Here is a 14,504-nt window from a genome sequence, read left to right as displayed (position 1 = left end):
AGGAAAAAACAGTCATGCATAACTCCATCACCCTAAAATATTTAACATGATCCCTTAATTTAAATTATTGTAACTAGAATGATTGATAATTTCATATCCCCTTTTTAACTTAACATACATTTTACAATTTTCCATAGTGCTACTTGGTTTTTATACTTATTTAACAGTTGTACATCAAGGAAACTAATTATATAACCATTATTCTATCGCTAATGCTTAGGCCCCTTATAATTTTTTACTCTCCCAAATAATGCTTTAAGGCCTATAATTGTTTTTTACTACAGGATGGTTCTTTAGAAGAGACACCAAAATGCAGGAAAAACAAATCAAAGAGCATGAACCATGTTATGGCTCTTAAACAATTTTTTAAAATTGCTTTCAAAAAAGGATTGTTCCTTACAATGCCGGTAGAAACAGTGAAGACTACGCGATACCACACCTTCTCTACACAAGATATTACCATGTTTTCCGTTGCTAATTAAGTGGGCAAAAGATCATACACACTGATAATAATTTAAAAATTTAACAGATTTGTTTTGTTTTCCTGTTAAGTAAATATAATAAAAATATTAATAATTTGTTGCTTATAATTTATTTTAATGTTTGAAAGACTTTTGAAACTATCTGAAAATGCAAAAAATAAAATTATAAACATTCACATTTCCAAAATCCAAAATGAACAATTTTAATACTGTCATATTTTCTCCTAGTCTTCAATTTCTGAAAGAAATAAAAATGAAGTCTCCAAATCACCATTGTAAGCTGGGCATATATCATTTCAGCATATTCTTTTTATATCCTTCTACAAATATATGTACTTATTTGTAAAAGACAAATAATACTGTTTGGTTTGTGTATTTGAAAAAATTTTTATTAGTAGCATATGTATACATTTTGAATCTTGCTTTAATTACTAGACATTGCTTTTGATACCTCTCCATGCTGATTTATACCTTCTAATTGCTGTGTAATAAATTTACATTGGAGGGATATGTATATCATTTACCCATTCTTCTATGGTTGGGTTTTTGGGTTGCTGTCAATTTTTCACTGTTACAAACAATCATCACAATGAACAGCCTATATTTGTCGTCTCCTTGAGCATATGTATAAGTTCCTCTGGAGCTGCAGTTCTCAAAAATGTGGCCCATGGACTCCTGGGGGACCCCGGGGCCCTTTCAGGAGACCCTCCGGGTCAAACTGTTTATATTAATACAAAAACATCATTTGCCCTTTTTTATGCTCATTCTCTCATGAGTACACAATGGCATTGTATGCTTTAAGAAAATAATTGTATTTTCCAAGCCAAAAAAATGTAGTGGAAAGAGTGGTATTTAGATTTTTCCAAATCTCTTTATTGTCTGGCTTAATAAAAGGCAGCTAGATGCTCATATCTGCTTCTGCATTTAATCTGTTGCATATGTTGTTGAAGTGTGTGCAGAAAATCTGGCCTTGCACAGATAACTGGTTGGAAAATGGAGGAGTATTTTAATAGCTTTTTCAGATAATTGTGGATATTCCTTTCTGACACTATACCAGAATTCAACAGGTGATAGTTTCTTAAAGTTTATTTGCAATGTGGAATTTGAAACCATATCAATCAACTTTCTGTATACTGTTATATTAAAATTCACTGGTCGTCTGGAAAATACTGGTTCACTGACTAAAACAGATCTTCCAAATGTTGATGCCTTTTCTCATACAATATCAAAATAGCACATTCTTTGATGTCTCAAAAGAAAGAATCTTTAATACTGAGTGATGGATACAAATTTTTCAAAATTCTGATGTTTGCTTGAAAGTTTTAACTTTCACTGGCAACAAATATTGCCCGTTTTCTTTGAAGTGACAGGCACACTTTGCTTATTTTTGAGAAAACGTGTCAAATACTCAAATCTGAATAAGCATAGTTTGTCAGTCATTCTTTCAAATAAAAATGATATTCCATGAAAAAAAATGTAGCTAGTTGTGCAACTCAAATGATTGCACAAATGCTTTTCCCTGAGTCAATCATTGTGCTCTAGCATCTGGCAAAGGTGCTTTATTGTGGGCTTCATCTTTTGTCACATGGAATATGAAAAAGACATGTACTCAAAGTCAAGACTTGATAAAGTTAATAATTTTTATTGCTTAAATAGGGCGCTCTTCTGTGAAACTGGCTTTTTTTTTTTTTTTAAACTGCAAGTATATAATATAAAAAAATGGCAGAGAAAAATACAATGACTACTAATAAGAGTTTGGTGCCACTGCCTCGATTCGTGTTAAGGTGCCAACAGTTTTACTTCTCATTGTTTTTGCATTATTTAGTGAAAATTCACACCCTAGTATCATTATTAAAATAGTTTTGACCTCCTTGACCCTTGAAAGGGTCTCAGGGACCTCCAGAGTTCTACAGAGCACACTCTGAAAATTGCTATTGGATTAAGCCTGGGTTTTTGAACCAGTTAATGTATAAATTCACCCAATTCAGGCCAAGAAGAAAGAAAAGACTTTTTCTAGGGGATTCTAGGAAAAAAAATGTTTGCTCTTCTCTTAAGAATAAGCACAAAGTTGTGTAACATTGTGAATGTACTAAAGGCCACTGAATCACTCACTTTAAAATGGCTATTTTATGTTATGTGCATTTCATCCCCAAAAAAGAAAAAGGAATAAGCCATGGGAAAATACATTCTCTCTTTTTGGATACGGTTGTACAAAAATATGTGGCCAAAATTGCTTATAGCCATCTCACTACCAGCCAAAAGAATCCTAACTGATAGAACTGCAGTAAACATCTTAGTACATATATCCTTACACTCTGGTGCTTTTATTTCTATAGCGTAATTTTCCCAGGGTAGTCAATTGGGTCAGTGTTTTTTCCACATTTACTTTAAAAAATTCTGAAATATCACAAACCTAAAAAAGAGGCAGAAAAATTAGTCATTCAAACACCTACCAGGGGAATCAAACATATTTAACATCTTTCTATATTTGTTTCAAATCTCTCTGATTCAAAAATAAAAGATTACAGATGAAACTAAACTCTATCCCAATCCCTTGTTTCTCTACCTCCTCCCCAGAAGCATATCATTCCTATGTGTGCTTTTGTACTTTTGATGTGTAAGCGTGATTGGATAAAATATGGACTACTGATGAATGACTTTCAAAATTTTACAGGAATGATATAACACCATACATACTCTTTTGCATCTAACTTTTTAAGAAACTAATATTACGGTTTTTGATATATGAAAATCTAATGCTGTACTGTCAAATATGGTTGTCACTAGTTACATGTGATTATTTAAATATAAGTTAAGTAAAATTAAATAAAGTTCCAGTTTGTCAGTTGCACCAGCTACATTTCAAGTCCTCAAAAGCTACTTGCGGCTAGTAGCTACTATATTAATAGCATAGATACAGAATACTACCATTGTTTCAGAAATCTGTACTGGGCAGCACGATCTAATGCATTCACTTTCTTGCACTATTTTCTTTTCTTGCAGGAATATGCTGTAGTACATTTAGTTCATCTATTCTCTTTCTGAAGAAATTAAGTTGTTTGTATTTTCCATTTAAAATTTTTCAAAAATGGGCATAATAATCCATGGTGATAGATGACAGTATAGTGGTTACTCCTGACAGGGTATTAAACCAGCAGTGACATATAATCCTAATTTAGGAGAAATATGGTAGACTACTAAGCAAGCCCTATAATTACAATAGTATGCTCATAAACAGTGCTAAGTATCAACTATATCTTTTAAGGCAATAATAGAAAAATAGTAGACTAAGCAAAGTAATAGATTCCACAATTTAACTTGCTTTACGGATAAGTTTTCTTAAAGAGGCTTTTCTCTTCACATACCTTTTCTTGCTGCAACCTTAAAAGCAAACCACGCTGTTTCTTTCGGAGTGGGGGCATTTTATCATCTTCTCCTTTGTCTCGTAGATGTCTGCAAATAATATTTCCCATTGAAACAAAGATTACATTTTTACTACAACGTCAATAATTTCTGACCACTAAAAAAATTTATAGACCAATTTAACATTTTCAAATGTGGAGAACAGTTGTTGCAGAAAGCAATTCACATCTCAACAAATATTTCACTGAGTACATAATATATGCAAGCCCTGGACTATGTCTTTTAAAGACAGAAGGACTTTAAGGAATTAATTATATAAAATGACAAGATAAGAGTCAGTTAACTCATATAAGAGAAATGCAAAGAAAATGCTATGTGGGTAGGAAGTCTTAAAAGCAACATGAATCAAGGATGACTGCCATATTTCTAACTTGAGAAACTGAGTTGATAAGATCAAATTAAATGAGAAAAAAAAAATCTTAAAAACCAAGATATTTTCTTTGAAAGGAGAAATTGAACAGTGAAAACTATGTTCACCGAAAGAACTTACTTTTTTTGATGCTCTAGCCAGGCTAGCTCAGCCTTAGTTTTCTCCTTCAAGGCCTTTTCTCGGAGACGCAGGAGTGAAGACTGGTGAGCTGCACGCATTTCCTCTTCTTTCATATACTGTCGAACCATCTCCATAGTAAATTTAGAGAAACTATCTTGTCCTCCTGAGAATGGCATGCTCAGCTCCTAAAGAAGAGGGTTTATTTAAAGTTTTTCACCTTCTAATCCTTTAGAACTTAACTTTATTAAAAGAGGTACACATTTATAAAAATAAGTATTTAACAAGGCTGCCAATCATATAAGAGAACATTCTTCAAAAAAGGCACATGAGAGGAAGTAACACTCATCCACTATTTAATTAGCCAATAAAATTTTAATAAAGAACTACTGCAAGCCAGACACTGTCCCAAGGGATACAAGCTTGGGTAAGAATTTGTCCCTGTTATCCGAAAGGTTGCAATTTAGTAAGAAGAAAATTAGAAATGTAAATTTTAAGATGGAATAAAGTGTCACAAGAGTGAAGCAAGTGAAAAAGCTATATAGATGACATTGGTCCTGATTCTCAAAGGCCTTATACATCACTCCAAAGAATAAGTTATATCTTATTTATGAGGAAAGGGAAGCCAGATTTTACAGCAAAATATTACATAAAATTGATATTTTAGGAAAACCATTCTGATAGCTGACAATTTAGTTCAAGTATAATATGTATTCTTATACCTTTAAGAGAATATACCCCAAACCATTTATGAAGTACTTCCACAGGTAAACTAAAACACACCTTGACAGAGGACAGTGCAGTCTTCTCTGGGGAAGGTTCTTCATCAGAGTCATCATGATGGCCTCTTTTCTTTTCCATGTTAAATCTGCGATGACTCTCTGAAGGTAGTAAAGATCGAAATGATTTTTCTTCTATTTCATCTTCTGTCATGGATTCATCAAATTTCAGGGAATATTCTGTTGCAATAGAAGTTGAATCTAAAAAAATACGGAAAAAGTAAAATTTATTAAAACAGTTCTCTGTAGGTCTTCAGGAGTAGCTCTTTTGCCCCTTTATGGGACAATCCAACATAAATTCATAGCAATTGATGGCATGGAATAATAAAATTCACTTATGAATCAGCTAAAAACAAAACTTAAAAATATCTAGAAATATTAGTATTAAAAAATATGATAAGAGATTAATGTACTTCATATAAAAAGAGCTCTTACAAATCAATTAGGAAATCACTAATACCCCATAACCATACCCCTATAACAAATGAAAAATAGTCACGATCAGATGCTTCACAAAGGAAATACAAATGGCCCACATAAAGTGAGAAAAAAACAAAAACTACCAAATCGAATTATATTTTTAAGAATTCATTAATCCCATGCTTAATTAAAAACACACAGCTCTTTCAGGTTGGCTCTTGTGTGCCTCTGACAGGACCCCATCCTTCTGTTATTGGATACTTCCTTATTTTCTGGTACTATAAGATGCTCCAGGTTCATCGTATATTTTCCCTGTACAACCCTAGAAGCAGCCATTCCTCCAAAGAGCCCTAGTTTCTTTTACTGAAGAGTGGTATTTAGAAGTTATAATCTGAGTATTATTTGTCCTCATTGCTACTGGGGTATCATTACTTCTAGGCTCTCTCATCAGACAGCGCTAGGTAATATATGCACGTATACTGACCCATGCACGTGCACACTTTGTTTCTGTATCTCTCTCTCAAATTAAACATAGTTCCTACTGATGTCTCTTACACTAATCCAGTACTACAGGATTCACTCAAGTCTTCCTTTCTTGGTTATCTGTAACTTCCCTCTCTAACACTGAAAAATCCGGCTCCTGACATCCACTTGCTTGTTTGTTCAACCCCAGTATTTATGTAAAGAACTGTTAACCCATATCCTTGTGAGAAACAGATTTACCACCTAGAGTACAGTGTTTATGTACAGTTCATTTTATTTTTAGGCTTACAATTTCCAGTCAAAATGCCATTTTCCAAAGTTACTTAGGTCAGCCCCTTTTCCTCCTACTTCCTCAGTGTGGTTATGCCAAACATTTGTAATTCAGTTAGATTAATCTGTGTGTGCCTAATTTGCATATGTTGAAGTTTACTCTGTGATACACAGTTGTAGGATTCTGACAAATGCATATCATCATACAGAACATGCGAAACCATACAGATATACAGTACCACATAGAATAAACTGTTCCTTCGCCCTAAAAGTTTCCCTGTGTATTCCCTTTGTAGTCAACCATTTCCTCTTCCCCCAACCATTGGCAGCCATTAATTTGTTTTCCTTTGTTTGGCCTTTTCCAGAATGTCATATGAATGGAATCATATAATACATAGCCTAAAAGAGCCGGCTTCTTTCACTTAATAAAATTTCATTTAAAATTCATCCATGTTGTTGCATAAATTGATAGCTCATTCTTTTTATTGCTGAATAGTATTCCATCATATGGATATCCCAGTTTGTATATCTATTCCCCTGGTGAAAAACACCTTGACTGCTTCCAGCTTTTAACGATTATGAATAATGCTGCCATCTTAGTTTCCTAGCGCTGCTGTAACACAAATACCACAAGTGGGTGGCTTTGAAGAACAGGAATTTATTTTCTCACAGTTCTGGGGGCTAAAAGTCCCAATCAGGGGTCTTGGCCCTGTCAATTCCCTCTTTGTTGGTAACTACAGATGTTCCTTGGTTTGCAGACAATCCTCACATGCACCCCTCTCTGTGTCTAATCTGCTGTTTTTATAACTCTGAAGTGATTACGTTTAGGACACATCCTACACTGCTATGGCCTCATTAACACAACAAAGAAAATCCTACTTCCAAATAGGATTACAGCCACAGGTACAGAACTCCAACACATTTTATAAAATAAAAAAATTTTACATTTTAGGGGGGAATAATTCAATCCAAAACAGTTGCTATGAACATTCATGCACAGGCTTTTGTGTGGACATAAGCTTTCAAATCACTTGGGTAAATACCTAGGCATGTTATTTCCGGGTCTTACGGTAAGCCTACGTTCAACTTTATAGACACTGAGAAACTGTCTTCCAAGGTGGCATACCGTTCTGCATTCTCACCAGCAATGAATGAGGCTTTCTGGTGCTCTACACCCTTGCCACCATTTGTTATTGTCGCTTTTTGTTGTTGTTGTTTATTTTAGTCATTCTAATAGGTGTATTGTGGCATCTCACTGTGACTTTAAGTTGCATTTCCCTAATGACACACGACGTTGAGCACCTTTTCCTGTGTACATCTGCCATCTGTGAACTGTCTGGTGAAATGTCTGTTAAGATCCTTTGCCCATTTTTAAACTGGGTTTTTGATTTTCTTACTGTTGAGTTTTAAGAGTTCTTTATATATTCTAGTCCTTTATCAGATACGTGATTTGCAAATAATTTCTCCCAGTCTGTGGCTTGTTTTTTCATTCTCTTAACATTGTATTTCACAGAGCAGAAGATTTTTTATTTTGATAAAACACAACTTACCAATTTTTTTCTTTCACAGATCACGATTTTAATGTATCCAAAAGCCATGGTCATGAAGATTTTCTCCCATATTTTCTTCTATACCTTGTACAGCTTTATGTTTTACATTAAGATTTATGATCCATTTTGACTAAATTTTTGTAAAAGGTATGAGGTATTTATCTAGGGGTTTTTTTTTTTTTTTTGCAGAGATGTCCAATTGTTCCAGCAGCACTAGTGAGAAGACTTTCTCCAGTAAATTAACTTTCTTTGTCAAAAAATATCATTATTTGTTTGAGTGTATTTCTGCACTTCTTATTTTGTCCCATTGATCTACATGTTTATCCTTTTACTAAAATCAGTGTCTTGATTACTGTAGCTTTACAGTAAGTCTTGAAATTGGGTAGTATGAGTGTTCATACTTAATTCTTTTGTTATGTTTTTAAAAAGTTTAAATAAAAAAGGATCTTATAATTACCCATGTAGTTAGTTATCATTTTCAGTGCTCTTTTTCATTTGTGTAGATCTAGATTTTCATGTCGCATCATTTTCCTTCTGCCTGAAGTATTTCCTTTAACATTTCATATGGTGTAGGTTGGCTGGTAATAAATTTATGGTGCGATAGATCACTTTTGTGTGGCTTTTCTCACCCTGGTCTTGTAACTCCCACCCAAGCGATTGGGTATGATTGTGCAAATAGGGTAACTATGGCCCACCAAGGGAACTGGTCAGTTCTGCCATTCTGCTGGGCTTGAAATGAGCCATGCCAGAGGAAGGAAAAGAGAGAATCCCATCACTACAAAGGAAGAACAGCCAGGAGTGAAGAGCATGTCCTTTGGACCCAGGATCCCTGTGCTGAGAAGCTTCTGGAACCAGGAGACCAAGAGAGAGCGAGGTGTAACCCTGAAGAAGGCGATAAGCGGTGGCAAGAGAGACAGGCAGGAGACTGTGCAGTGGGCTTCCTGACCCACTGAGGAAGAAAGCTGAGTGCCTTTGGGCCAAGGCTTAACACGTGGATAGGGCTGCCTCTGGGCACAAATTAAAACAAATGAACATAGATAAAGAACAATGATAAATCTGTGAAACATTTTGTAACATGGAGGAATCTGGAAGGCATTACGCCCAGTGAAATTAGTCAGCTGCAAAGAGACAAAAATTGTATGAGGCCCCTATTATAAGAACTCGAGAAATAGTTTAAATAGAGAAGAAAATATCCTTTGATGGTTACGAGAGTGGGGAGGCAGGGAGGGAGAGGCGTAGTCACTAATTAGATAGTAGACAAGAACTATTTTAGATGAAGGGGAATACAAGATACAATACAGGAGAGGTCAGCACAACTGGACTAAACCAAAAGACAAGAAGTTTCCTGAATACACTGAACGCTTCAAAGGCCAGCATAGCAGGGGCGGGGGTTTGGGGGCCATGGTTTCAGGGGACATCTAGGTCAATTAGCATAATAAAATCTATTAAGAAAACATTCGGCATCCCACTTTGGAGAGTGGTATATGGGGTCTTAAACACTAGTAAGCAGCAATCTAAGAAGCATCAATTGGTCTCAACCTACTTGGAGCAAAGGGGAATGAAGAACACCAAAGACACAAGGTATTTATGAGCCCAAGAGACAGAAAGGGCCACATAAATCAGAGACTACATCAGTCTGAGACCAGAAGAACTAGATGGTGCATGTCTACAACCAATGACTGCTCTGATAGGGAACACAACAAAGAACCCCTGAGGGAGCAGGAGAGCAGTGGGATGCACACTTCACATTTTTGTAAAAAGACCAGACTTAACGGTCTGACTGAGTCTATAAGGACCTTGGAGGTCATGGTCCCCAAGCCCTCTGTCAGTCCAAGACAGGAACCATTTTCAAAGCCAACTCTTCAGACAGGGATTGGACTGGACTATAGGATAGAAAACGACACTGGTAGGAGTGAGCTTCTTGGATCAAGGAGACAAATGAGACTATGTGGGCAGCTTCTGTCTGGAGGGGAGACAAGAGGGCAGAGGAGGTCAGAAGCTGGCCGAATGGACACGAATATGTAGAGTAGAGAGAAGGACTGTGCTGTCTCATTACGGGGAGAGCAACTAGGGGTATATCCAAGCCCAAGCCCAGTGCCATTGAGTCGATTCTGACTCATAGTGACCCTATAGGACAGAGTAGAACCGCTCCAAAGGGTTTCCAAGGAGCACCTGGAGGATTCGAATATAGCAAGGTGTATATAAATTTTTGTATGAGACTGATTTGATTTTTAAACTTTCACTTAAAGCACAATTAAAAAAATAAAACAAGCAAAGAACAAAAAAATGCCGTCAAGTCAATCCTAACTCATATTGACCCTACAGTATAGAGAAGAACTGCCCCATGGGGTTTCCAAGGAGCAGCTGATAGATTCAAACTGCCAGCCTTTTGGTTAACAGCAATAGCTCTTAACCACTGCACCACCAGGGCTCCAGGCACATATTGGCAGGGACTGAAAGAGCTTTGTAACACTTGCCTAAGCAGGGCAGAGGCCTAGAGCCAGAAAGAGTTGTGCCTGTGAGCACAGCTGAAATAAAGCTGTCCGGATAGAAAAACTGTATCCTGTGCGTTCCTGAACCTGAATTGTAACCTCTTACTTCCCTAAGAAACCCCATAATTGTGAGTTCTGTGTGGCCATTGCAAGGAATTATCAAACCTGGCAGAAAAATAGAGAATGCCTTGAGAGGGATGGTTGGTATCAGAACTGGTAAAGGTGGCAGAGAGAGGAAGCATGTCTGATTTGCGCCTCATAGGAAACACCCTTAGGCTGTTGATCTTGATTGTCCTTTCCCCTTGTGAAGTTACAGGAGATCAGATGTCACCCCCAAGCCATTTTTACAGAATTCTTTTAGCTTTTGTATGTCTGAAAACATTTTCTTTCATCTTTATTTCTGAAAGATATTTTGCTAGGTATAAAAGTATATAGCTTGACTGGGTTGTTTTTATTTTCCTTTCAGTGCTTTAAAGATTAATTCTTCTGGCCTGCATTATTTCTGATGAGAAATCTGCTGTCATTCTTAACTTTTTTCCTCTATATGTATTGCGTTTCTTCCTTTGGTTACTTTTAAAATTTTCTCTTTATCATTGGTTTTAAGCAATTTGATTTTGATGTGCCTCAGGGTCTTTTTTTTTTTTTTTTAATTGATTTTGTACTTGGGATTTGTTGAGCTTCTGGGATCTTTGGTTTTATAGTTGTTATTGTCAAATTTGAGAAATTTTTAGCCATTATTTCTTCAAATCCTTTTTTTCCTTTCTCTCTTCTCTTTCCTCTGAAGACTCCCAATCACAAATTTGTTTAGTTGTCTGCAAAGTTGTCCCAGAACTCACTGATGTGTTATTCCTTTTTTTTTTTTCTTCAAAGTTTATTTTTTCAATATGTTTTGTTGTGGATAGTTTCTATTGCTATGTCTTCAAATTCACTAATTACTCTGCAATATCTAATCTGTCAATCTAATCTGAAGTAAATTTTTGAAATTTCATGCATTATAGTGTTCACCTCTAGACATTCAATTTGGGTCTTTTATATTTTCCATGTCTCTACATATTCAATCCTTCTATTTTACTGAAAATATGGCATAGAATTGTAAAAACTGTTTTAATGGCCTTTCCACTAATGCTACTATCTAATTTCTGAGCCAGTTTCGCCTCATTATGGGTCATAATTTCCCGCTTCTTTGTGTACGTACTAAGTTTTAATTGGTTGCCAAACACTGTGAATTTTATCTTGTTGGGTGATATTTGCATTGCAATAAATATTCTTAAAGTTTGTTCTGGGATATGGTTAAGCTACCTGAAGTAATTTGATCCTTTTGAGTCTTGTTGTTAAGCTTTGTTAGCTAGAATAAGAACGCCATTTAATCTAGGACTAACTCTGCTTTACCGCTGAGGCAGAACCCTTGTGAATATACAACTTGATGTCCTATGATTATGAGATTTTTTTCCCACTCTGGCCACTGGGAAAATAAACTTCCTGAATCTGTATGAGCTGAGGATTGTTTCCTGTAATCTTTTTGGATGATTCTTTCCCTGGCATGGGTAGTTTCCCAATCACATACACTGACCAGTACTCAGACGAATGCTTTAAGGAGATACTCTGCAAATATCCAGAATTCTCTCTGTGAAACTGTCTCCTCTCTGGTATTCTTCCCTGTAAACTCTAGCTGCCTTGGTCTCCCTGGACTCCTAACTCCATTTCCTCAATTCAGGAAGACTACTGGGGTCCATGTTCTGTGGTCTGGAAACTCTCTTCAGGGAGTAAGCTGAGGGCTTACTTGTAGTACTTATGTCATTTGTTTCCTGTCTCTCATGAATCAATATTGTTCACTACCTAATGTCCAATGTCTTGAAAATAGTTCTTTCACATAGTCTAATTTTTTAGTTGTTTTAAGTGAGAGGATAAATCTGGTCCCTGTTCCTCCACTGTGGCTGGAAGTAGAAGTTTGAGCAATTTAATTTTATATTTTTTAAAGAAGTTAAATAATCAAAAAGTCACTGTTCGTGGTGTTTCAAATTAATCACTTCACAAACATTTATTCACTGTTTCTGGAGGACAGGCAGTATAATAAACAGCAGCAAGCAAGACACACATGATTATTATCTATCCTTCTGAGGCTCACAGATATTATCGTTAATTAAATTTGTCATCAGTACTTTATTACAAACACTATGATTAATGAGATAAAAGTTAGTAGAGTCTAAATTTGTCCTATAAGAAAAACTTAACAGATAATTCCTCTGCTATTTTCCTATATTCTTTATATTCTTCCATGATGTGGAAGTTGTTACTGTGAGGTCTGATCCTTGAATGAGTTTCATTAGTCTTAAGCCAATAGTCCACAAAACACTTTTGACTGTGCGTATCTATCAGTAAAAAATCTGAGCATGTCTCCCAATATTTATAAACTATATATATATTCATATATTCATTATAAAACTTACAAAAGACATTTTTAAAGGATGAGAAAAATTAAAATTCAGATATTGAACTCTCTTGCCCATCCTTCTCTGAAGACTACTTACTAGACTATCAATCAAAAACCCTGCTTAAGAGTCAGCTATTAAAAAAACTAATTCCAGAATGGAGGCTGTTAATATTCTGGCTGAATTTCTTAATGATGCCATTTGTTGCCAGGTTCTATTTTCTCAGTTATTTTATTTACTACTCATGCGATACTAGTAGTACAGGTTAGTTTATGATCCAGGCAGTTAAATAATGGATTCTAATCTCATTGTTAGATCTGACCATATCATGTTCTATAAGAAATCGTGTCCTTATAATATCATTTACATTTAAAACAGAAGTTCTAATAACACGTTCTCCTTTTTATGAATATGTTACATATGTGTAAATGGATGAAAGTAATTTATCTCAGTGTTGAGTTTGCATTTTCCATCCACATGCATGCTCTCCTAGATTTATTTTTGCCTCCCTGTGGGGCCATGACACAAATCACGTGAAAATAATAGTCAGGGTTAGTGGCACAGTATATGGCCTTGAAATAGTTTCACCTGGATACATTTGTTTCTATACATCAGACATTTAATCTTGTCCTTATTATCACTGTATTCCAACTGTATTAACTAGCTCAGTCACTGTCCTCATTTTCACCCTACTCTAATCAATTTTATTAACTAGCTGAGTCACAAATATCTCAAAGGGTCTGGAAGCCTCCCAAAACAAATGTTTACACAAAATGTACAAGAAAAGTTACCTTTCTCATCCGGAAGAGATGGAATGCTATCACTTCGGAGAGAATCGTCTGCAGCAGTTTGAACATGTTCATCAATAGAACTCTCCATCTTTTCACCATGAAGAAGTTTCTTTTCATTTTCCTTAGAAGATGGGACTGAAGGACTTTCTTGACGGCTGCTACCACTACTACTCCTGTTCACGGGTATTATGAAAACAAACAAAAAACAGTAAAATAAGGATCACAACTTCAAACTTAATTGCGCCAAGGGAATACGCCTTATGATCAAGATATGAAGTGAAGAAAGATGTGATATAATTCATAAAAAGCTAAACAGACGTTAAGTTTGACAAGAAACTGTTTTGGAAAAGGTAAGTAGAGAGAGAGGAAGGTTTCACTTTTAAATAAACAGTCATGATGAACAATCACTATTCTGAGGCTATCACTCTCTTCTTTCCTTTCATTTAAAAATCAGCCCCGAGAAGCCAGCACAACTTGCCCAAGGCAAGGTCATGGAAGCTCCATAGACACACCCAAACTCCCTGAGGGACCAAATTACTGGGCTGAGGGCTATGGGGACCATGGTTTTGGGGGACATCTAGCTCAACTAGCATGACACAGTTTATAAAGAAAATGTTCTACATTCTACTTTGGTGAGTATCATCTGGGGTCTTAAAAGCTTGTGAGCAGCCATCTAAAATACTCCACTGGCCTCATTTCATCATGAGCAAGGGAGAATGAAGAAAACTAAAGACACAAGGGAAAGATTAGTCCAAAGGACTAATGGACCACAACTACCACCACAACCCCCACCAGACTGAGTCCAGCACAACTAGATAATGCCCAGCTACCACCACCAACTGTTCTGACAAGGATCACAATAGAGGGTCTCAGACATAGCTGGAGAAAAATGTACAAC

The 14,504-nt window shown here is 35.9% G+C and overlaps 1 protein-coding gene across 2 annotated transcripts in view; it reads right to left on the bottom strand.

Moving 5' to 3' along the window:
• The window catches only part of CEP350 (centrosomal protein 350), a 195,098-nt gene that overhangs the window by 69,218 nt on the left and 111,376 nt on the right, over positions 1-14,504 (bottom strand). For both annotated transcript variants that reach the window (XM_049868382.1, XM_049868383.1), the window contains exons 22-25: positions 13,607-13,779; positions 5,176-5,372; positions 4,396-4,580; positions 3,848-3,935 (exon numbers count right to left, since the gene is read on the bottom strand). In XM_049868382.1, coding sequence (XP_049724339.1) covers positions 3,848-3,935; positions 4,396-4,580; positions 5,176-5,372; positions 13,607-13,779 — 643 coding nt within the window. The remainder of the gene's footprint in view (positions 1-3,847; positions 3,936-4,395; positions 4,581-5,175; positions 5,373-13,606; positions 13,780-14,504) is intronic.

This window comes from Elephas maximus, chromosome 24, assembly GCF_024166365.1.
Source record: "Elephas maximus indicus isolate mEleMax1 chromosome 24, mEleMax1 primary haplotype, whole genome shotgun sequence".
Lineage (NCBI taxonomy): Eukaryota > Metazoa > Chordata > Mammalia > Proboscidea > Elephantidae > Elephas > Elephas maximus.
Note: the sequence above shows the minus strand (reverse complement) of the source record. Positions and strands in the feature narration are given on the sequence as shown.